This window comes from Vidua macroura, chromosome 5 (assembly GCF_024509145.1).
Source record: "Vidua macroura isolate BioBank_ID:100142 chromosome 5, ASM2450914v1, whole genome shotgun sequence".
In the NCBI taxonomy this organism is placed as follows: domain Eukaryota; kingdom Metazoa; phylum Chordata; class Aves; order Passeriformes; family Viduidae; genus Vidua; species Vidua macroura.
The window spans coordinates 61,353,698-61,379,842 of NC_071575.1; the positions used below are offsets into that span (position 1 = coordinate 61,353,698).

The window sequence follows — 26,145 nt, forward strand, 5'->3', positions numbered from 1 at the left end:
TCAGCAAAATGTTAACTCTTACAGACAGATGTATTTAAGTTAGAAACTGAAAATAAACTGTACTTTTTGAGAAACTTTATGATGTTGGAACTCAGCTATCCCCTCAAATGACTTAAAAGAAGTAAGAATCAATTCAAGAGGAGAAGTTCTAAGCAAACAAATTTTTTACAACTACTGTCTAATTATGCTTATAAATCTTGCTCATTTGCAGTCACTGTCAGAAAACTTCAGTTTGTCTTCTTTTTCATTCTTATGTTTGAATTATGGTCTTTCAGTTTACAAATGAGAGCATTTCATTTCTTTCAGTGGTAAAGCAACTATATTATATGGGAACAGCATTCTGCTACTGATTTTGCCCATGAAAAAAGAACTTCCAGGCTTCTGCAAAAGTGATTGTTAACTATATCACTGTCTCTGGTGTCTACCATACTTCATGTCTCCAGGTAGTTGCTTCTTTTCCTTGTGTTCCCAAACATAATAACCATATGGAGAATTTCAGTGGTTTATGTGCCACTCACTCTCTGGAAGCTACTGTTACATGGATTATAACTATTTGTTTGAAATGGTAACTTTTTGGTATTATATGGAGACTATTTGCTGATCTTTTTCTTTTTTATGTGTCAGCATGAGCATATGAATGTTTTATTTCACCTTTTTTCTTCAAAGGCTCTGGTTGAAAAGGTAATGTCTGTTGTCTTTCTTGACTCTCCAAAACTTTCTGACACAACTTTTAAAGTCCTTGAAGAATGTAAACTTTTGAAAGTCAGCAATGAAGGTTAGTATAATGATCAAAAAATAATTAGGATTATGTATTTTTACAGTTCATTCAGATAATTTGAAATCAATCTTTCAGCTGATTTCAGTGGGTATTTGGATCACGCTCTTAATGTATGTCAGATGTGCAACTTGCATCTTAAATATTTCAACAGGGAATAACCAAAATACTGATTTAAGTTTCAAGCTGATGAGTAAATGCTGCCTATGCATCAGACACATTCATATGGCTGATTGCCAGAAGATAACAGAAGCTGGTGTTAAGATGATTTCACCATTGAAGCATATTCTTGTACTGAATATGGCAGACTGCACAAGGTACCAGATCACATCAGATTTCTGTAACCATTGCAAAGGGATTGTACTAAAGTTAATTTAACTTTTAATAAGTCCTCTTAACACATCTTTCAGTTTTAAAAATAAATTCTTAGAATCTATCTATAGATATCTTAATATTTTGAAAAATATTTTATACATATAGCTTTTGTTCCTGTATCATGTTTTCAAAAATCCATTCATTGTAACTCTAGTTCAAGCAAAAAAAAAAAAATAACTGTTGATGTAGTGTCACTTAATAGCCATGATGTATTATAGTGCTGGAATGTGGCTATGAAGAAGAATATGATAACCAAAGACAATTGTCACAATTCCATTGTCACAATTATCTTGAAACTTGGATATTATTTAATTTTGTGAATATTGAAGTATTACTTTATTACTGTCTAATACTAAGAAATGGATAAAATTGACAATTTTTTACAATTATCAAGAAAACATGGTAATGTATATAGAGGAAGAATATATTTTCTAGAAACAAAGACAAATGGAAGGAATTCCATTTGCACAGTTGTAAAAAGCTGCACATTTGATCCCTGTTTTGTGGTACAGTGATAGAGTCATGGGTGAGAGAGAACAGGGAAGGAAAAGCTTACAAATATTTCAAAATTAAAAGACCTATAAAATAATACAAAGAAGTTGAAATTGCTGTTAATCCTAAAGTTTCTGACACCATAAGAACTTTTAGGGATTCTGCTTTAAAGTGTAACAAAAGCTTCTTTTGTGCCTGTTGGCGTATAAAAATCTGACAATATTGCCTGTAGGAGCATTGAAAAGTGCTGCAACAATACCACATTATCCTCTTGATAGTTTAGCTGGGCAGGTGGGACAGCTGCCTGCATTTTCTGGTTTAACATTTAGCAGGCTGGGTTTTCCAGTCTGTCAGCCAAATCATGGGCTGTGAATGTGTTTGCACGTGTCTACTGCTTCTACTGCTAAAGAATAGCTGGATTATCCTAACAAAATTTTTTAAGCACTAGTAAGGGTATTGTAGAAATCCACTCATTTCACTGCTTTTCCAGATACTTTCAAACGTTTCAGCATTAGCAAAGTTACAGATTTGAACACATCTAAACTCATGTGGTGGGTTGACTCTGGGCTCCAGGTACCAACCAAAGCTGCTCTACCACTTCAGTGGACAGGAAAAGAAAATACAGCAAAGAGTTTGTGGGTCAAGGTAAGGACAGGGAGAGATCATTCACCTGTTATTGTCACAGGCAAACCAGACTTGACCTGGAGGAATAAATTAATTTATTGCCAATCACATCAGAGTATGGTAATGAGAAATAAAACCAATCTTAAAACACCTTCACTCCACCCCTTCTTTCTTCCTGCACTCAGCTTCACCCTTGAATTCTCTGTCTCCTCCCCTCAGTGGCACAGGAGAATAGGAAATGAGGATTTCAAATCTACCAAATCAGAATTCCTAAATTATAGGAAATGACTACATGTGAATACTGAAGAAAGAAAATTAATAGATCGTGATTTTTAGAATTAAGAGATGTGAGTAAAAACATGTCTAAAAATGGACACAGGCAATGTAGTGGTTCATCTCCCTGGCACATTATTCCAGTTTAGGAATGATGGCATTCTTGTCCTCATGTATGATAAAGCAGTGTATGGCCTGTGTTGTCACATAGTTGATCAGCTGTGTATTCATACCTTGATTATTTAAAAAATTATAATGTGGCCATTTCAGCTCTCAAGCTCAGTGTGATTACAGAATATTAACCTTTTAAATTCAGTTGACTTGGTTGCCAGGCTCAGCATTCCTTATGGACTTTATGAAAGTTAGTTATGCTGAAGTTGCATTGCTTAAATTTATCTGTCCTCTTGAATGAAAACCAACTGCACTGTGAAATAACACCCAAACAGTGGTTGAATTATTGCAGGGTGATTTTATGAATTCTAGCTTCTTCTGTAGCTTGTGGTCACACAATGAGGCCCTGTTCAGGTTATCAGTTTATTAGCAGTGCTGGAACTTTGGGATTTGCAGTGATTCTTTGTGCTGCAGCAAACTGTACAAGCCAAAATATGATTCTGTCCTACAGAATTCTGGAATTAATTTTGTATTCATCAGGGAACACAAAAGAAATGCTGGGAATGCATTGAGAAGCTAATTGTACAGTAATGTTAAACATACCAGAGATCTGAACTGTATTGAAACATCCAAGCTGTAGTCAGGTCTACAAATCTCTCAACTTGGCTGAAAGCTTTTCTATCTACTTCATTTTTATAACCTCTGTGTATGTTATAAGTTAGCTATGTGCAAGATATGCAATTGATTAGGTTAAACACTCTGAGGAAGGGCTCAGATTAACTCTTCATGCAGGGTACAGAACTGCTGTTGCGCACAAATGCTGCTGGTAAATTTTGCTGCTGCTGTGCTAGAAGATCACTTTTCCTTAAAATTATTTAAAAAATATATTAGTACAAATATTACTCTGAAATGTTTAATCAGGTTCTGGTTCTTCCTAGATTTGTTTCCCAAGCTCTGTCATTTGGAGTGGCAGTAATTTCTGAGTGCTGGAACTAATGGAGGTTCTCATTATCTCCAACAGACTTTTTTTCAGAAAGCTTAGTTTTTCAGCCATTCCAAAGAGCAGCATCTGTCTAATTAAGCAATTAATTATTCTGACTCTTTTGGGGGTTTAAAGGTCTAGTTTAAAAATCATCATTAATTTTTGCTTATCTTCAATGTTGGCTGCTGAATGCAAATTGTGTATTGACTTGTACAGATTAGGAAAAGTAGTGATTATAAACATTGCCTACCTTTCTCTTTTAGGGTCAGTGGTGGAGTTTAAGTGTAAGGCCATTTGTACAAGGTTCTTCAGGAGCTAAGCTAAGAGAGCTGAGTGTTAGCTCCAACAGAGGCACTGCTCTCCATTGTGGTCTAGAAAACAATGCCAATGAAAGAATTACTAATGAGGTATCTTTGATATGTCAAGCTGCTAAAACTAGTTTGGGACTAACTCTTTGCTCTGAACACAGAAATCTAAGAGAATCCTTGTCAAGAAAACTTTCCATAGACTATTCACTCAGTCACTGTCCAGACACAATTCTGACTAAGAACTTCATTATTTGGTTCTAACACAAAGTTTGCGCAAAAAAAAATTAGAATGTGAAAAAAAATATAATGCCTGTATCTTTTATGGATGCCAGAAAGTAACAAAAAACTTAAGCTAAATAAAGAGGGTTAGGGAATCCAAGAAGACTTCACTTAATGTGCTCATTTAAAATATCACAAAATGATATCTGAATGAAATGTATGCTGCCTTGAATTTAGTCTCACAATGCTACAACAAAAATGTTTTCTTTCTCTTTGCCTGCCACAGCTAGCCTTTTAAAATGCTGTGTTTCTTCTTACTCTAGTTTTAACATAGCACAACCCACAACCTTGGCAACAAACCAAGCTTTTTTGCTTACACTGTGTTGCTAAGGCTTGCAGTTTTCTTTCTCCCACAAGACAGACAAATTGAGCATTTTAATTTTTGCAATTTCTGAGTGCTATAGTAGAAAAAAACTCACGGTTTTAGCTGTTTGCCGTATTTAAGAATGTAAAATATATGCACATATAAAATAAATACATTAAATATTAAATACATTTCTTAGTCTTAAAACTTTACTTGATAAAAGGAAACCTATCAGTCTGCTCTGTAACAAGCTACTATTTGGATGCTTTGACTTTATATTATACATTTTATTAGCATATAGATGAAGTCATACTATGATCTCTGTCAACTTAGGCTAAGTATTGGTTTAAAAATGCAACAGACAGCACAGTGTTTCATATATAATAATCAACACTCATATGCTGTGTTAAATAAAGAAAAATTGTCAAGCTGTGCTTTCCAGCAGTTTGTGCTGTGGATCTCTCTTGGTTTTCCTGTCATGCTGTTTAGTGTTTAAAACTTAGAAGGTGCAACTTAGATTTGCACTACATAAGAGAATTTTCCTTTCTGTTTTTTCAAATGACAGAAGAATCCTTCTGCCCTTCAAAGCAGGGCAGAATTTCTTGCAATGAGGATTGACATATACTTAAGGGAAACATAGTGGAGAAAAGATACAATAGAGCCATATTTTCTTATATATTTTTGTCTCACAAACTTAATCAAAATGGAAGTTTTTCCCTCAGTGTTGGTGCCTTTCTCTTCTCTTGCTTCTTCAAACATAGACATTAAAAGTCTAATGTTTGGAGAAGTTTATTATACTTATCCTGAGCCTACTTCTCAACTGAAAATTGGAAACTAAATAAAAGTAATCACTGCATATGTTCAGATTTTGATTGTACATTTTTGTACATTTTGCATGAAAAAATGTCTAGGGAAACTTGTGAACATTAGCTAGAAAAAGAGAATTAATTCATGCCATGTTTAAGTTGCATGTTGCTTAAGTGTCTTGCTAAATAAGACCATTCATTAAAAAACCAAATATGCAATGAAAAGGAAGTGAACTTACTTCAAACATAATGAGGAACTGGTGGCATAATGAAGTTTCTGTACTTTTCTCATTAGGGCTTTGACTATATTGCTCTTACTCTCAGAAGATACATAACATTAAATTAAAACTCCACACAATTACATTTTTAATATTATTTTTTCACTCTGTAATTTCAGCATTCATCATTTTACATTTCAGAAAATATTTCCATCTTTATTAATTTTTTTTTTAAACAACACACGCTTTTTAAGTCTCAATAATATTTTTTGATAGTAAAGGACATCTGGTTTTGTCATTCTTGAAGTACTCGAGATTAGTTTCTTAAAATTATAGAAAACTTAAAAGAATCATAGAAATGAAAATAATTGAGACATTTATTTAAAAAAAGTAAAGCAACAATGCAATGACAGAGCAAAGATTTTGAGTTCTTTGAAAGAAAAATAGTTGAAAATCTTTGTGAAGATTCTCTTTTTTCTAGCTATCACCCCATCCCTCATTGTTTTGTCTCATGTTTTGCTCCTCTAAACTCCTTGCAAAAGGGACTATAGTTTTTTAAATTTTGCATATGGTGAATGTGTCCATGAATGCAGAGATAATGTTACAAGAATTTTAGATAACACTGTAAAATTATTTACAATATATGCAAGGGATCTAAGCTTCTATTACAGAGATGGTAACATTAGCACTTAGGACCAAAATCTGTCTGTCTTAGGAAAGCAGACTCACTGGAACTGCTTCCATGAGTTAGAGAAGCAGTTCTAGTCACAAATTTTATTCTCACACCCTCCATGTGTTTGTTAAAACGTCTTGATTTCTCCCCAATGTCTACATGACAAGGTTCTGGCAGCTTTGCTCCAAGGGTGAGTCTGAGAGCCTGCAGCTGCCCCACTTCCCTCATTCCAACACAAGCTGCTGATGCATATGGCTTGGACCACCCATATTCCTGAGACATTAGAAAAGTAATTTGGTATAAAAGTGTTAGGACATTTGAAGAAAATGTCTTCAATCAAGCAGGATTTAGACAGGAAAGCATAGCAAAGAATAATAAAATAAGCTTGGTTGACTCCTGAGTTACATAAAGCGTTCAGGAACAAAAACAGCCCTGACACAGACTCAGGCAAGCTTAATATCAGGGGTGAGTTATATGCAGTGTAATAAATAAAAAAGAAAAAAAATAGCCTGAAACATAAAAAAATAGGTACAATACTTTAAAAATGGGGAACAACTCTGAAATGCTTCTGAAATCAAAGATAAAATTCTGAATCTGCAGTAACTTGAATCTGTAGTCTGGCTTTGCTTTCTGGACTGTTAGAAAATTAGGCCATTAGGACTGAGGAATAGCCTTGTAACAGTTAAGAGGAAGATATCTTTGTGTCTAATAACCAGCTACAGACTGCAAATTAATTAGTTGCATTTGATTTCCAAAGGAAAGGATGTGACAAATCCCACACATTCCCAAGGCAGGGAAAAGAAAATATTAAAGTATATTAAAGTGGGCTCCAAATTCCAGCTTGTTTAGGAGACTGAAGAAACAGAGCATTTAATCTGGAGACTTAGGAACTTAATGCTACGTAAAAATAGGAAACACTGAAACAGAGTCACTGTGATCAATGCCAGGTGTGCCAGCACCTGGAATCCCAATACAAATCACCTGCAATTAAAAGTACTCAGCAATGTTCAAAATCAGGCTTGATAGTGTTAAAAGATATTTTGTTACAATGGAATCCCTGTCATCTGGACTGTCTCAAGAAATATTGGCAATCATAGTTTGTAAATTATGACCTGGTCCAACCACAAATGGTGTTAGGTATAGAAATTGAATTTTATGGCATGCGTTATACAGGGGGAATTTTACACTATAAGAGAAAAATGTCCCTACAGTTGCTGAAAATAGATTTGGCCCACCATCATATTAGCTCAGGTATTAGAAACAGTACAGCTACATTTGCTTATCCATTTCCCAGGAGGTCTCTGAATCTGAACTGTGTCCTGACACATATGTGTTTTTAATAGCAAAATGAATCTGCTTTTTTCTCTTCTAGTGTTCAATCCATGACACTGGTGCCTGACTGTGGCTAATCTGTGCAGAAATCTAAGCATTTTAGAGGATAAATTAAGTAATTTAATAGTAAATGGCACAGGCGTAGATGGTGGGAGACACCTCTTAAGAGCTGTCCAAGGACTGGAGTCACTTTGGAGTCAATCTGTTTGGTTTGGAGTATGAACAGGAAATAACATCTGTATATCTCCGGAGCACAAAGATACAATAGAGATGCTGACCTTGAAGGTTGCAAAGAGATATGTGAACAGAAATCTCAGAAGTTGGAAATATCCTAGCACAGGGTTATTGTTAGCAAGAGACAGTACATTCATTGCAGTCTGCAGTAGAAAGGCAGAGACTTTCAGCGTGAGAATATAAATTATTCTTTGGTATGTCATAGCCTCAGGTGGCTTTTGTCTCTAGCAAGTGAACACCCTCACCAACTGGTACAGTCAATATTCATTTTCTTACCCACAGAAACCATGGTGAAATAATAATAAATGATGTTATGTAAATGTCTGTAGGCCTTATGATATAAAGTAATTGAAAAAGAAAAAAAGAACTAAAAAATATTTTAAGAAAACAGCTGCTACAGAGAATTAAGAAGTTTCTTTTTAAATTGTTTTCAAAATGGAAATGACAATATGCTATAGAAGAGATGCTGGACAAAGTCTTCCCTTTCTCCATAGCAACAGAAGATGCATCCAAGATACAGGAGTAATTTATTGACACTAAAGGAGAAATAAGTTTTTGGAGAGTGGGTGATCCTAGTCAGTGTGTTGCACAGTATTTGTTCTGCCATCATCTGTTTTCAGGAGTTCCAGTATGATAACTCCAACCATATCTTCCATAAATGTGAGGAGGTTTAGTATAGAAGATAAAATTTTCCAGGTCAATATCCTGGATGGAGATCCTTGACGTCATTTATCAGGGAATAAATCAGGAAGTCTAATAAAACTACTGATAATTGACTCCTTTGTATGAATGTTAGATACAAAAATAATAGTTAAAAATTTCATATAGATTAAGCTTCCTGTATAGAGATTGTTTGAAGAGGCTTCTTTCTGGAAACATGAATGTTTCTTAGTCTTTTTTATGAATGTCCCAATGACATTCCTTGTTTACATGTCTTCACTCTTCCTTAAATCTGTAATTGTTAACAAAATGCCTTAATGCAGACATTGATTTTCATTTATAAAAAATAGTTTTTTTGTGATTTCATGTCACTTTAGTCATATAAAATGATTATAAATTTCCTTTGAAGTGATAGCAACATCAATTTTCATGTAGCAAAAAAATCTTTATTGTATTCTTTAGTATTTCATTAGCAAGTGCATTAAAGTGGTGCCACTTTTAAGTAAAGAAAAATGCAAGAACAAATTATGTCCTTGAGATCACACCGATCAGACCATCAGTCTTTGCTGGAAGAAATTCAAGTTCTGGCATAAACCCATTTTAGGTTTAAGCACATAACTGTTTTATTGTCTTGAATAGGAGTACTCTGGTCAACAAAAATTTGAAATCTGTGGATTTTCATGAAGCTGTTGAAAGTAGCTTTCACCAGATAACTGTGTCTGTTGAGAAAAATGCAAAGTTTTGTGTTTTCATAAGTAGCCAAGATTGGAAACTTCTTTCATTGTTCCATTTTCTGTATCTATTCAGCTTGTGAGATTTCAGGAATCTGTAGAATTTGAACTCCAGCCGCACTCTTCCAGCATTATCATTACAGTGTCCACATCTGGGTTCCAGACACTTATCTACATGTCCTTATTTTTTCAGGATGATACTTCCTCTCTGCCTACAATTAGGCAGTGCTGTTCACTGTCTAATTGTAGATAACTTATTAACCATATGAAATAAAGGGATAACTTTTTTTCCAGTAAAGCTTACTTTATTGATATGAAATACAGAGATATTCTGCTGTGATTATTAAAATGAATTTTACAAAATCAACATTTAATTTTCCTTCAAATTAGAGCATTTAGGATTAGAACATTGCCCAGTTTCCTGGTGTAGAAGGAGTAAAAATCACAAAGCATCTTTAGATGCTTTTGCAGTCCTGAAATGGGAATTTACCAAAGTTTTCATCTCCTTATTGTCTTGAATAAGGGGGCTGTTCATACACTTTTGAGTGTGATAGCACCATTTCAAATGTTGTCTTGTGCTATAGCTGTAGCCATAAAGCCCTTAATGGTAAGGCAGTAATTTTAAGACATTTGGTCTTAGTAAGTAGTATTTTGTTCTTCCAACAAAAAAAACAAAAAAAACCAAAAAAAAAAACAAAAAAACCCAAAAAACCCAACCAAACCAAACAACCCCGCCTCCACCATCCAAAAAAAAAAAAAAAAAAATTGTGAAAAGTTCTTCAACCTCAAATTTTAAAGGACATCTGTAAATGTGTTTTGCTGGTAGAAGTATTTCACATCACACTACCTTTCTTCAGTTGCCTTGTTTCTCAAGAGGTAGGAAAATAGATTTTTTTTTTTTTCCCTTTCTCTATTAAATTTTCCAGGTTTTTTAGGGCTTGAGAGCCCTTGGCTGCCATGGAAAAATATTGGAACTTTCTATATCACAATGCAAAGATTTCAGTGACGATGGGATTCAAGTAGAACTTTGCCTTTTTCTTGGTGTTCCCTGGAAGCCCCCCCATGTTCATTAAATTAACCACATCCAAAACTGATCTTGTTTTGTTCTGCATGTCACCCTTCATTCTTCATAACACCATTCTACATCAAAAATTCCCCCCTTTCATTCCTACAGCTCCATATGCCTGAGATCCATTCAATTTTGGCTTGAAAAGGGTGAAGAGGGGCAGGTTTTTTGCTGCTTACTTCCATGCAGAACCTAGTGAGCATGAAATCAACTTGGCTTGAAAATTCAGAATGAAGAGGAAATGACTGTTTCCAAAATGTATGGTTAAACTGTGAAATTCCTCGTCCTTATCACAGGTTGCTTGAAGTTTACCAAAATCCTTTTGAAGATTTGACAAACTCAATATGATTGCATAGATGTGCTTTGTATTTGTTTTTGGTTTTACTTTGTATTTCAAAACAGTAGGAGAAATAAACACTAGCAGGTAACTTTACAGTAGTAGAAAGAACCATCTATCTTGTTAGGAACTGACATCCAAATAAGAGCACTTTTTCTTGTAATTGAGAATCATTCCTAACTATATATAACAGAAGTGCTTAAATTATGTGTTTTTAATGGTATCAATTTCATGCCCATAAACAGTTGCAGATCAACTGCAACTGGCTGCAGGTACAGCCAATGCCATCACATAATCCCAGTCCTCAGCTTCTACATTTTTCCATTACAAATCTTCAACAGCCATCATTTTATAGCCATATATTGTAAAAATGAGTCAGTTGTTGTACTACAAGAGCTACATCTGGATTGAATCTTGTTCTCAACATACACGTCAGGCCATTTGCTTCTCTAGGAATAATTCTGACTCGTCTTTCATGAATGTTCTGTGTAAAGTTCCATATTTTTACTAATGACCAACTATGTACATCTTGTGTACCTCATGGAAAGTTGTGTGGTGCCAGTGCTGCTGCTCTCAGAGGAGAATATTCACTTCTGTGTTGTGCCATGTGCATGGCTAAGAAGCAGTTTCAGGTGTCTCATTACACAGAGGAAGTTTGAAAAAAAGACTGTTAAAAATAAGTGTTTCTGCTTTCCCTGCATGCCAAATGAATTCGAACTTTTTGAGGAAGAAAGCAGCAGTAGGGAGCACATGTAGGAGCTGTAGAAGCCCTGTTTTCATGGATCTAAGGAAGGCAGGAGAAAGAAGACATACAGAGTGACTCAAAATAAAATGACAAGTCTTTTTTTGTAAATTGAATCGAAGGATATTATTTTATGGAAAATTTACAGAGAGTAAGCCCATTGTAATCACACTGCCTGTTCCTAGGTACTATAACAGAATGCAAACACTTATGAGATCCCATATTTTGAAAATAGGGTCCTTGTTCATTCATAATTCAGACAGTGTTCACTTAATGAACAGCAATTTAGTATTTGACCTTTTCATTGATGTTTGTGTGTGTCTTCAGGCCTTACTTATACAGAACTAAAATTGTGCAATTAAGTTAGAAAATGACATTTTCTTCATATGGCATTTGACTTTTTATAGTGTCTAAATAAATAAACATAATTTATCTTCACAACCTCATCTGTTATTTTCTCTATAGATATATAACCGGGGATACAGAGATGAAGTAAGCAAACAAAGCTCCATCTCTTTTGATTGCAAATATAATTTGAATGCTATTTGCAAAAGCATGTAGGGGTAGACTTAAAGTTGAGTAAATTCTAAACCTAACTTTGAAGGATATTTTAAATAAGTATGTAGACAAGCTGTGCTAGTAAAAACAAGATAAACATATCTAACAGGCATTGAAAACTTGGCTTCAGCTTGTGTTACATACCCTAGCTGAGAATGAAGTGATTAAGTCATCACATCTGAAGCCTAATTCTGAAAGGAGTGCAGTTTCTCTTGCACATCGATGAAAAACATTTAGTTGCTGGGTGTAGAATGTTTCTGTATTACAGGTGAAAAACAGCCCATAAATCCAATATTGAAATAGGAAGGGTAGAGAAGCCAATTAATATAAATTCTGAATTTTCCACTTTAACCAATCCTAGGTCCAAACACTGACACTCTAATATTTTGTAAAATAAAACAAAGGCCCAAAGCCCAAAAAAAACTGCCTTGATATAGCTGTACCAATAGACAAAAAGAAAAAGAAAAAGATACAGACAAAAATCTTAGAAGTACGGACTATGAAAAAAGTTTCAGAGCTGATAAGGTTCTTTGCATCTGTTTAGGTAAAGTTTATTAAAATCACACAGAAACACATAATCTTTTGTCATAATATAAATAATATTTTCTAGTGATCAACCCTGTGTTATTGTGAGAGTTCCTATGTAATATAAGGAAAAATTAGCTGTGTGTTAGTGGGCAATAGTCTGATTACTGCAGAGGTAATCCTCTCAGAATGATAAATATATAACATTTGTGCATAATAAATACATGCATTTTTGTGTCTCTGTGTGTGTGTACACATTTTATTTATCCATGTGGTGCTTAGTCTTTTTACCGCAGGACTAATTCTTGAAAGCTTTGAAAAGCTTCATGCAGCCAGTGTTTTTTATTAAATCTACTATGTGTACTTCCTTGTTTTCCCTGTAGAGGTAGAACTGCTATTCCAGTAAATGACAAATTACTCTGGCCTTAGGCCAAGATTAGCAGGCCTGGAACTAGCTCAGTGCCACATTTAAGGCATCTCACCAGGGTTTTTGGCTGGACATGACAGAAGAGGAGAGATTCTGACTGAAGCTAAACCTCTGGTAGACCTGCAGGTTGTCCTGTGATCCTCATGTCATGGAGGTGAAGAAATGTGATTTTAGGCATCTCTTTTCAAGAGGTTTCCAGAGAAGGTTTCAGTAGAAGGTCTAACTTCTCTTTATAAGCCTAGAAATTATGGTTTTCAGGCTTGGAAAAGATTCAGGCTGAAAGGTAAAAAAAGTTTCAGAGTGCAAAAGAGAAAAGTGTATTTTAAGAATCTAAGTGACCTTTCACAGGAGTTCCATTGTTATTTTCCAAGACCATCTGCTTTACAGAATATATGAAAAAGCCAGTATTTGAGTTATAAATATGCTGGAATTTGAGTCAGTAGTATCTGCAAATGTTTATTCACTCTAAAAACTAGGATAGAAATCGCAGTCAACCAGTGTCACAGTTAACTGGTCTGAACTCCACAGAGCAAATCAGAGCCCAGAACTCTTGAATGATAGTCCTGAGGTTCTTACCCATTCCCTTCCAAAAAAATAATGTGATTTATACAGATACAATGTTCTGTTCATTTAAAAGAGAAGAACTTGTTACACACTAAAATGGGCATTTGCAGGGAGCAGTAGAATGAATTTATTTGGGCCTGGTTCTCTAAGCACAACATTTTACATCCTGGGTTGTGCTTAATTTAAAGAACCCAAATTCAACATGTTTTAATACATACAGTGGAGCTTACATAAATGTTAGTCTAATGAACACACAGTATAATATATAAACAATTGAAAATAGCCCCATAATGCATTTCTTCTTTTTCTAGTGACATTCCCAGTCAATGGCAGAATGACTTCACTACAAATGAAGGGTACCTAGAGAACTGAAGTGTCTGAAGTGGATCAAAGGATTGATGTACACGTATTGTAATTGAGTTCTGCAAGGGCACAGAATACCTGGAACACTGCCATGTCTCTTACTGCCCTCAGCTGACAGATGAAGCTGTGAAAACAATGGCATTTCACTGTCACAGACTGACATCTGTCAACATAGGAGGTTGCCCAAATCTATGGACAAGAAATAGGTGATAGCTCTGGGATTGCTATTGCAAAGAATTACTTACTACTTCATCCAGAAATTTGACCTGCTGGCATCATTCAGCTGCTTTTCTGTGAGTTTTAAGATTTGAGACTTGGCTCTTGGGAGTATTTGGCATTCTTCTAATAGTTGCAGGTACAGTATAAAGGTGTCCACACTGTATCAGGTAAAAGTTTTTCTCTCCAGGAGTTGATATCTAAACAAGGGTGAAGAGAGAAGAGCTTTCACATTGTATATCACTTCCTGTAAATAGTCTCCCAGGTTCTGGTGTTTTGGGTGTTTGAAAGGATTATGGCTTTGTTTTAATTAGTCTTGATAATTTCATGGGCTTTTTTTTTCCAATTCTTTTTCTGAGTCCAGGTAAAGAATAAACTGGGGCATTAGATTTTAATACCTCTGTCTTTACATGGCAAGGCAGTACCTACTTTGAAATAAAAGCTGAAGCACTCAGGGTTGAAATTAAATTATTTTGATTAAGATTAATCTGTAGTGAAACTTAGTTCCTCTTTACCATGAACTTTTATTACAGCATTTTTACTTCTTGAATTTTCTGTATAATTTCTTTTTGACTAAAGCCTCGTATCTCAATTATCTTTTTGCTGTACCTGAATGTGTGTTCCCTTTTTAAATTATGCTGTTATGAAAGCATATATCCTTTCCCTGTACTTTCTGACTTAATAGCTATGGCTTTTGTGCATTTAATTACTTATGCAGTCTTAATTTTTTTTAACAGCAAAACAAAATACAAAATACTTGCTTCATTTTGAAAATAAGTATACAAAGACAATTTTCAAAATGCTGTTTTCATTTTTTGTTTAAATTTCATGGGAAAAGTTATAATGTTGCTTCTGTCACTATCACATAGCAATGAACCAGTTTATAACTACTTTTGGAAATGTTCATCTTGAACTATACTTTAAAATGTTGCCACTTAATGACCAGTTTTCCTCATTTTTCCCCACTGAAATGACTATGTCCCATTTCTTTCCACAATAAGTCTGCAGCCATCACTTGTCCCTGCTTTCCTCCTCACCAACCCCCATCTCCATAACCCCTGACTGTTCTTTCAGTCCTTCACACATCCCCTCATTCCCTGCAGTGGCTGAACACAGCCCGGCACAACTAATCTGAGATTATTTGGCCAACTAATTAGCCAGCCCTAAATTTAGATATTGTCTGATCAAGTTGTTTGCCTTCCAAATGTACATAAGTTTCTCAGCCTCTAGAAGCTCACTGGCCGTGTTTCAGATCTGGGAGTCCATTCTCTATCTTACACTAGCCCTTGGTTTATATCTTACATATAGTACTGTACACCATTGATTATTATATCCATGGGTCCTAATCTCCCGTGTCCTTTGGGTTTAGACAGATATTCAGCTATTTTTCCACAATGACAGTGGTAATAGAAGTTGTGCACAGTGGTCTTCCCAAAGCAGTTGAAGTATGTAGTGCTGCAATCAATCCTGTCTGCCACACTTGCCTGACACGTGCCACACCAACACAGGAAAACAAAACAAAACAAACACCATAAAATGTCAGTAAATACATTTAGGCTGGCAAGTGGGAGATTTTTTTGGTTATCACAGCAGTGAATTATGAAAGAGCTTTCTGGGAAGGGAGATGGGGCAAACTGTTAAGGAATGTTAGTATTACTTTTGGTAAGGGAATGGACTGGGTCATATTTTGCAGTTCCTGCAAATGGGAAAAATGAGTCAACTCAGTGACCCAGTAATCCCCTTCCATCACTTTGTTCCTAGATGGTATCTTTTATTTAAATAGTTATAAAGCCAATCTGTTAAATGCTAATACCCTACTATTTTCAGAAAAGAACATTGAGAGTCTTCCACATAAACCTACCCATAAGTTTACAAGTCTTTGACTTGAATCCAGCTTGCAGCTCCATAAAATGAGATGGGTACACCTGTGGAAGTTAAAGCTAATGGGTCTTACAAATCCTTTGGCAACCTGTAATGTAAAATGAGGGCATCCAGCTGCTAAGAAATATTTTCCACCCAGAAACTGTTTAAAAATGGTCAGGAGATTAAAGTCGGAATGACTTATCCAAAGGATATATGTTAATATGTCCTGCAACATCAGGTATCTTATTTTAAAGAAAAATAATTTTAAAACTAATATAGAAATATTAATATATAATATTAAAATATTAAATTAATATAAAAATAGGATATTTTGAAAGTGTTATGTATGTTACTCTAAAATTAGAAGAGTTTATAACTTTAATCCTATATTCTGAGGCAAATCAATTGTCTTTCAACAAACTCCAGTGACTTCAGCAGAGGTGCTGTGAGTCTCCATGTCATGGTTCTGTATGCCTAGGGCAGGTACAAGTCATTTTGCAAATCCTGATTGTATAAAATATTCAGCAATTCTGTTCTGAGCCTTATTCAGGGAATGAGCCTGATTGAAGGGTAATTCTTATTTCATAGGAAAAAAAAATGAAGTTGCTGTGGGAAATATTCTATACATTAAAAAATACAGTAAGAACTGGCAATAAATCTCTGGTTAAATGAATTGGCCTTTTAAATAGCTACGTTCTGAAGATACAATAGAATGAACAATGAATTCTGTCATTCAGTCCTCTAAAAGGAATAGGATCCAGTGTACAACAAATGTCGATTTTTCTAAATGCATCTGATACCAGTTACTGACTTCAGAGTCAGCAACTTTTTAAAAAATAATAATATGAATCTACTTAATAATATTTGGATCTATTTATTAATTTATTGTAGATCTTAATATTTAGCATATAAACAGATCTGGAATAAGCAAAGCACATGTACATTTCTCTATGTAACAGGAGGACTATCATGAGATATTGTGCTAACCCTTTTTTCCACAACCCCAGGCCCCAGCTTTATCTTGGCACCTTGTCTCATATAGATTCTCATGAGATTGGCTGTTTAGTACAAGTGAAATTCTCAGCTCTCTTTTTACCACCCCAGTGATTTTAATCAAATGTCTTTAACAGGTATGTTCCCTCTTGATTTTTGGTCCTGAATGAACAAGGTAATTAAAGTATGTGCATAATGTATTCTTGACTGTTCCCGTTGAGGTCAGTGGAGCAATTATTAGCTTGCATGGCTGCTTATGTACCTTGAAGACTGTGTGTCATGTTTTTCTCAAATGCAACTTCCAGCATTAATGGCAATCAGTATCAGTTCCTGAGAAATGGACTTGTGAGGTGAAACTAAGGAGTTGTGCTTCAGAGCTAAAAAAACCAACCACACATTCAAAAAGTCTTGGTGTGAGACACTCATTTGTAACAGAGAACTGAGTTTAAAAAGTGATACAAGTGCACCCTAATAATTTAGAGAGAGCAATGCAATAGCACGAATACTAAAGGCTTCTATGTGTTCCATGCACATATATGGGTGGGAAAGTGAAACCATTCTCAGTAGGTGAAAAAACCCCACAATATTTAAAACTAGACAGCAATCACAGTTAACTAATATCTAATATTAGAAAGTGACAGTTTCTGTGGAGCCTCTTGCAGAGAGTCAGAATTCTGCTGTGCCAGCAACCTTATTTCAATTTTAAAACAGTTTTCCTACCAATCAGAAACAAAAGTTGTGCTCTGTGCATTTATTTTCATCTATTCAGTAATCTTCTAACTTCTGCATGTCTTGTTGCTTCATTTACAGATGATTGATACATGTATCCAATACTTTGCTGCAGCCTGCCATTATCTCCCCTTCTTGGACATCTCAGGTTGTATTTATCTTACTGACAATACCTGAAATATCTTGGGAAAGGCTGTGAGCAACTCCAGATTCTCACGACACTGTACTTTACAGAAAAATTACCAAGAAAATATTTCCTATTCTTACTTCAGAGGGCATTGTAAACCCCAAAACATGAGCTTCTTTTCTTCACTGGCATCATGGTGCCACGCTAGGTATCTGGCTTGGGCCATCTAGCTTCTTTATCTAGGGGGTGTCCACACTGGTGCCTTAGGACTCCTGTGGTCTGGCAGGGTTATCTACATATTCCAGTGTCAGCCAGCAGTGAAGAGAGATACAGACTCTGCCTCTTTATGGCAGACAATGTCCTCTTAGGGAAGTTTCTGCAGACAAAGGACACTACCTCAAAGACACATGGGAACATGAATGGGAAAACCAGGCTGGGCTTAATGCTCTCAGCCATCGCACTGATGTGTACTTGAGCTCACTCCAAGTGTACTTGAGCTCACTCCAAGGGTTAGTGGGGGCGTGTTTCCCAATGAATGTCAGTGTATGGCAGTAGATGTGTGCCTGGGCTCAAAACACAGCACAGTTACAACTAGTGAGTCAAGCTATGGTGCTGGGACCACTTTCCCAGGTTGGTTTTTACTGACCAACCTCTCAGTAAAGAACCTTCTCTTAAAGTTCAATCTGAACTTCCCCTGACACAATAAGCTTGTGGCTTATCACTGGTCAGCACTTCCCCCTCAGCATTCCCTTCTCCAAGCTGAACAAGCCAAATGACATAAACCGCTCCTTGTAATTCTTGTGCTCAAGATATTTCACCATCTTGGTCACCTTTCTCTGAATGATCTCTAATAGTTTAATGTCTTTTTTTATATTGTAGTGCCCAAAACTGCCCCCAGCACTCAAAATGAAGCCACCCCAGTGCAGAGCAGAGCAGGACAATCCCCTCCTTTGCCCAGCTGGTGATGCTGTGCCTGATGCCCCCAGGATAAGGGTGGCCCTACTGCCTGCCAGGGCACCACTGACTTATGTTCAACTTTCTATTGACCCAGACTCCCAGATCCCTTTCTGCAGGGCTTTTTCTCCAGCCTTTTATCCCCCAGTGCATATGTATAACCAGGTTTACCCCAATCCAGGTGAAAAATTGAGCATTTGCTCTTGTTCAGTTTCATGCAGCTGGCAATTGCCCAGCTCTTCAGTCTGTCCAGATCTCTCTGTAGCTCCTTTCTACCCTGCAGGGAGTCTTGTTAGTATCATTGGCACACTTTACATTTAATTCCTGCCTCCAGACCATTTATAAAAACATTACAAATTGAGCACTGGTGTCTGGCCTCTAACCTGATATAACCTCATTTACTGTAACACTTTGAGCCCAACCTGTGAGCCAGTTGCTCACCCAGTGTATTATGGACTTGCTCAGCTGAGTGCTGGACAGTTTATCCAGGATACTTTTGGAGACAGTATCAAAAGCTCTGCTAAAATCCAAACCCAGCATATCTACTGGCTTCCTTTGGTCAGCTAGGTGGATGACCTTGTCATAAAAGGAAATAAAGTTGGTTAAGCAGGATTTGCCCCGATGAACCTATGCTGGCTGTGCCCAGTGACTGAATTGTCTCTCAAATATTTCTCAGTTACTCTCAGAATAACCTTCTCTATAATTTTACCAGGCACTGAAGTGAGACTGAAGGGCCTGTAATTGCCGGAGCTTTCCTTCTTTACCCTTCTTAAAAACTGGGAGAACTGAGTTGAGTCCTGTGAGTCTCAAAAGGTGTGGATTTGATGTCCACCACCCTTCCATGGGGGTTAAGAGTATTACAGACCAGGCCCTGTACACCTAGAACAGCACAGTGGCCAGACATGCCACAGGGCCTGAAACTGGAAAGGAACTGAAGTTTAGACATGGTTGATATATCTAAGTAAATAACTTAATAAAACTTTATGAGAGTAAGAAATCTAAAATACCATCCTATATAGACAGCCTATACGAGGAGAGCTCTAACTGTACTCTAACAGGTCCTCTGTAAGTACTGTACTTCCTGCTGAGCCATTCCAGGGTTTAATAGCTGCTTTAGAGACCACAAGACCAATACATATGCTTAATAACTCAAAAGGTATTTCCAGTGTGCTTCACACTTTCCAAATCCTCCTCTACTATTTCCCTGTCTTACCACAAACAATTCTGCTGTCATTGGTCTTATTTTCTTCACTTCTCTCTCAGATGTAGTTTTCTCAATGTCATCTCAGAACTCTCGCCTTAAAATCTTTGCTTCTAATTAAACACTTGTTTGATACAGAAAGTGCCTTGAAGGATTGGTATGCAATAGTGGTAATTGAAGAAAAATTAAATTAATTCAGATTCATTTGATCTCTAATAATTTTCTGATTTACAGTTTTTCTCATCTTAAGCCTCAAGGGTTTTTCTTTTATCCTCAGATTACTGTTGTTGACTTGTTTATTCTGTGACTTCTTATCTCTGTTTAGAGCAGCAACAAGCCCTTTCTGATTCTGCTTGCTGATCTATCTTCCTGTAGAAGTGAGATGTAATGGGAACAGAAATTTGTGCAAATTCCAATTTGTGTTGGGTGAACGATCATCGAGGAGCTGCATGACTTCTCAGAAACCCCTTTGCATTATTGTGGCCTGGGATAACCCAGGATTTTGCCTCTGCCTAAGAGTCCCATGTGCAATGGGTTCTCCAAAGGTCTTGATTAAACTCTTCTAACCCAGCCAAGGAATTTCCCAACCAGTTATTTTTACTCTAAAGATAACCCTGGAGAGTTACACATCTTTGCAAAACAAAAAGGCAACCATGAGACACACGTCTCCACCCAATGTTATCTTTGCCCTTTTTGTGATGTTTAGAACTAGGTAAACTTTGCCAATTTTATTTTCTTGAGTCTCATTTTCTGGACAGTGGATGTTTTTTTTTTTCCTTGCCAGCCTCAGTCTCTAACCCTTCACACCACATATTCAGTGATAGGAAACTCCTATCCTGCACCATCTGAGTCTGGGACAACACCTACTAGGTGGATTGATTATGCAGAATAATGCAGTCCTGAACATTTTTTGTTTGTTCCTTCCAACAGGTCCAAAGACATCCCACCCTAGATTTTGCCAGGCCACAGAATATACTGGCTGCATCCAGATGGAATGATATTCAGAAGATAAAAGCAAGTTCACAGCTAGATTCTGATATGTTCCACATCCTGCATGTTTCCCAGTTTATGAAAACCTTTTTTTATAATTGCGGTTCAAGGCCAATATGGTAATGATGATAAAAATTTTATCTTCTGCCAATAACTACATCAAAAGCACAGGAAAATAGGGCATGATTCTAGAGTTAGTTATTTTGCTGTAGCTTTTCAACAGCATCAAAAGCAATGACTGTATCGTCGCTGTCATCTACTTCTATAAAACTGTGTGTTTCTTTCACAACCTGTATGTTTTTAGTAATGAATGAAAAGCAATAAATTGTCAGGAAAAACTAAAACGGGCTCTAATTCTGTTTTCAGACTAACTCTTAAAACTATATTCAGGTTCTTAGATTTTCACAGAAGGTAAAGGCTCGTTTCAGGTGTAATTTATGTTCTGAGGGTGTGAAACCTTGCAGAGAAATTTCATTCTCTGTTTAAGGAGATGGAAGAGGTCATCTAGGTAAAAATCACATTCATCTGGAGAATTAAATATGCTAATGGCTTAGGTTCTAAATAAGCAATAGAATAAATATGTTTTTAGTTTAAAGTTCTCTTAAAATATCTGTGGCATAAAATACTACTTCATTGTTCCAAAGGAATTCCCCATTATTTATTGCTAAACACTAACCAGTCCTAGCAGACATTTCTTAATAGACTAAACCTTGCAAGTATTGAGTCATATCTCTTTTATTGTGCACATTATTTTTCTTTTTTTTTTTTTTTTATTTTTACTGTTTTGATAGATTAAAATAGAAAACATGTGGAGCCACAAAGTTCTTCAAGTTTCAGTCCAATGCAGCATCATAGGAAACAGTTATGGGCTTTCAATTGTTCATTCTTTCCAGTATCAGGTAGAGTTTGAGATTATATTTGCCAGCATACTGCCCTACTTCCAGGTTTAATAAATGTTAGAAGGAAAAAAAGGTCTGTGGCCTGTTATCCTGCTGCATATTTCTGTATCCAGAGGCTAATGACCTTTCAGTTAATCCAGTTTCTAAATGGCAGAAAGAATTGTGGATAATCTAATATGGAAGTACATAGTGCTGGTACAATTGATTTCTTAACAACCTAACTCACTGCTTTTTAAAATGTAGGAAAAGGTTGTGTCAGTTTGATTTCCTTAAGACTACTCCTACAGGAAATAACACAACTGGCATCTTTAGAGAAATGCTTCTGTTCCCTGTAAAACATTCTGTGTTAACATTTCTAGATGCAAAATGAGAAAGGAAACTTGGCATTGACAGAGAAGCCAGCTAGTCTTAGGCTTTCCCCACACTACATCTCATCTGTAACAGTTTGGTTCCCTGAAAAGATCTTTGAGAGCAAAATTAAGTGCTTCCTTCTTTCTTGTATGCACTTACATAAAACTGGTTAAATCCTAAACTCATGACTACGCTATTAACAAGTAACTCATCAACAACTTCTCTTACAATTTTTGCCTTTTAAGCAAAAATTACATTAGGTCTTAATAGTTATGTTACATTTAACATTTGGAGAAGACTTTAATTTTTGTTTGGTTTTGTTGTTGTGCTTTCTAATGGCTGCTGCTGGTTAGAAAGGAGATTGCAAGAACTCTTTTTTTCCTGAAAAAGCAGAATTTCTTAGGTGTTATCCAAATATTCAGGTCTCAGGGGAGGAAAGATCCTACAAACATGAAATTGGAAATGAAGACCTCCTACACATGATTTGGTAAAAGACCAACAACAATTACTCCTAAGTCTTCTATTTAACAAGCAACAAAAATACAGTACTGTCTTCTCACTGACTGTAATTCTCTTTTTGGAAGTGACACAGAGGCTCCTGGAGTGCCATGTTTCAAACACTGAGTGAACATGAACTGGATGCCAGAAAAAGATAAAACTACTGCAGCTGACATGGACCTCAGAATACTTCACATCCTATGTAGTCTTATCACATTTTGTAACCTGGATCATGCCTGCAGAACGCTTCCTGCTTTTCTCATTAGCTCCCTGCCTCCACTTGTCTAATTTCTCCTGTATTTGCACTATAAACATTTCTCCCATGTTTGAGTTTTTATTTTCCATTACTTTTTATTGTTGATTGGTTTCTGTAAGCTCAGCTCAAAAAGGTTTTTTTCAAAACCTCTGCTTTTTATTATGACGGGCCAAGTCAAACAGGAACAGGCTCCCCAGAGCAGTGGTCACAGCACCAGCCTGACAGAGTTCTAGAAGTGTTTGGACAATGCTCTTGGGCAAACAGTGTGACTCTTGGGAATGGTGCTGTGCAGGGCTGGGAGCTGGGCTTCATGATCCTGGTGGGTTCCTTCCAACTCTGCGCGTTCTGTGATTCTGAAAAATTGTTGAATTTTGGAATGGCTCAGGATTCAGACCATGTTGCAGAAATGTATTTCCCAGATACCCCCTCTCAATAAAATGGATTCACATTTTGGGTAAGGATTCAATTAGGTATTCCAGTGCTGCTCAAGCCATGTTTGGGCCAGTACTTTTGTCTGACTTATACCAAGAGATAGTTGTTTTGCCAAAGATAACAGTAATTATTGGCCGAAATACTTTTCTTCATCAATTGGCTCATTTAAGGCAGCAAATAAATAAATAAATAAATAAATAAAATAATCAAGCTCTGTCATGTAGTACAGTATATCTTAAATAAACAATCTTTTTACCATGTGTTGATGATTAATGAATGGCTGTTTCTGGCAAACCACTCAACTGTAGCTCCAGGCATGGGACATCATAAGTTTCCAAAAAAGTAGTAACAGCTCCCCTTATACATGCTTCAGACAGCCACTATACATCGCAGTTTCCATGAAAAACAGAAATTTGGACTTGGATGAGTTGATTTTTTATAGGTCAGAGCTTATAGCTCATATAAATTGTGCACACATTCCTCAATGGTGCAGGCCTCCCTAATATAAAAACAGATGCAGCCTTGTGTTCATGTGGTTCATAGAGTGTGTCAGTGTTGGACATTTTATAAAAAAAAAATATCCTGCAGTGGTTGAAAACAGGCCCTTCTTGCTTCACTAGTTCTGTCCCTTTTCCAGTCCTGCCCACTTCCCTTTCCTGCTGTAGTGGTGCAAGCATTACAGCTGGGCACTACTGTAACCATCTGCCCCTTGTAACCATCTCCAGCATTTCCACTTTGGGAAACAAACACAAAAAACACTGTAGCAGCATTAATGGCAGATAATGGAGCACTTCAATTTGGATTTTTTCCAGTATTGTCTGGATGCTGTATATTATATTTTTCCAGAGCTTAGGAGTTGGCCAGCAGGGAGAAAGACTGCCTTGCTGCGGCTGTGACACACCAGATCAGGTTGAATCTCCTGGAGAGGATGGGAGATGCAGAGTTGGCTCTTTCCCAGGAGCACTGGAGTACACTCAGCACAGGGGGGTTCTGGAGCAGAGAGCTGGCGGCAGGGGAGGCCGGGCAGGAGGGTGCTCTGCTCAGCAGGACTAGGCTGGCAGCCAGGTCACACAAGGCATGGAAAGAAAGAGACATTCACAAGACTGCAAGTGGTGGGTTCAGTTTTTTCAGCTTGGGAAAGTACTGAAAATTGCTGGATTGACACTGCCAAAAAAGAAGGGAGAGTTGCTCTTCTTTTTAGAGTGTCTCACTTAGGAGGCCAGATTTTCTCAAATTTTGATCTAGTTTATTGGTTTTGTGTTCTAACTCTGCAAAAGAGCAGTGACTACAAAATGTTGAGGGAAATTTTAGGGGTCATGGGTGGGTTTGGGCATCACAGACAACTGTCTTCTGGTTCAGCTGTCACAGAAGCTGCAAAGCCCAGCCTTGGGGCAGGTCCAGAGCCAGTGCCAGTAAATGCAGGTAACCATAAGGCTCCTGTAGCACTGCCCATTGTGTACTCAATTCCATTTCTGAAACAATACACGTTAAAAGAGGTGGGTGACAGAAGATACCTACAGTAGAGAGGCTGGCCAAAAAGCAAGCAGAAGGTGAATGAGGAAAGGGTAAAAATACTTGGAGGTGCCACAGACGCTGGTTCAAATAGAAAAACAGAGGGACCCGCACAGTTACTGTAGCCTTCCTACAGAGCTATGAGAAAACACCCTGGAAATGCTGTAATACCTTTGGTAAATACCTATTTATCTTGTTTGGTTTTATATTTTCTTCCAAAGAGAATGTTATTATTCTAGTAGCATCACCCCCTCAGATCTGTGTTCAGGCAGATGCTGACACACTAGAGCAAGTGTGGATGAAGCCCACTGAGACCATTAAAGTGCTGGAGCATGTGACCTGTGAAGAACCTTCAGAGAATTGCTTTGCTAAGTCCCAGGAGAAGGCTCGAGATGGAGGAGACCTTATTGCTGTCTGTAACTCATCAGAGCATACAGAAGACAGAGCCAGACCATTGTCAATGGTGCACTGATAGGACAAGTGGCATATATAAAACTCTGATTACAAGGAAACTTTAATTTTTTAACCAGGAAGCTGGTCAAACTCTTGAAGAGGATCCCAGAGACTCTGCAACCTTCATCCCTAAAGATATTCAGAACTCATCTGGCAAAGCCATGACTCACATGGTCTAGCTGGATACACTTAAAGCAACATCAGGTTGAAACATTCTCCAGAGGCCTCTTCCAACCTAATGCATTCCATGACTCTATGACCTAACCAATTATCTTCTGGTTTACTTTCCACAACACCATTATAATATTTATAGTTTCAGTTAAAGCAAGGAACTTCTTCTCATTAAACTGCTTTTAGTGTTCTTTGTAAAAACAGCCTCTGAAAAATTTTGTCATTATTATTTTTAAACTCTTGTTGCAGACAAGCTGTCTTGAAATACACAGCTGAACTGGAGAAAGAGGAACATAATGATGCTGACCGTCCTTCCTGGCTTGGACATGACTGGGATGGTAACATAACCACCTTCACCAAAAAACACAGATCTGAGCCTGAAAAAACGAATTCTTCAAAATGAAAAATGAAGAAATTGTGCAGCATCTCTTACAGTTCAAGGGTTTTTCTCTAGAGCATGAAAAGACCACTGTTATTTTTTCTTAAAACTAATCACAGTTTAATAAAAGGCCATTTGTTGCATTAATAAGGAAGCATAGCTAATCTTTCTCACAGGAGTATAAATGCCTTCAAGCAAGACAGCTGCACTCAGACAGCACTGCTAAATCTCAGATGTTGATTCAAGCTGTCTTCATCTTTCAGTAATGAAAGTTTTTGTAGTCCCATGCAGAGTAAGCAATGACTAAATCTGCATGTGTTGGAGGCTTTGTTTGCCATTAAGGTCCTCTCCAGGACATAAAC

General features: G+C 36.8%; 1 protein-coding gene across 1 annotated transcript; it reads left to right on the forward strand.

Annotated features, from left to right (window-relative positions):
- Positions 1 to 684: 684 nt before the first annotated feature.
- FBXL13 (F-box and leucine rich repeat protein 13) lies at positions 685 to 25,814 on the forward strand. The gene is given in 10 exon segments (XM_053978325.1): positions 685 to 775; positions 6,207 to 6,223; positions 10,113 to 10,196; positions 12,959 to 12,961; positions 13,817 to 13,946; positions 17,640 to 17,729; positions 17,732 to 17,783; positions 24,897 to 24,917; positions 25,654 to 25,750; positions 25,752 to 25,814. Coding segments are annotated over 10 exon segments (648 nt in total).
- Positions 25,815 to 26,145: the final 331 nt, after the last annotated feature.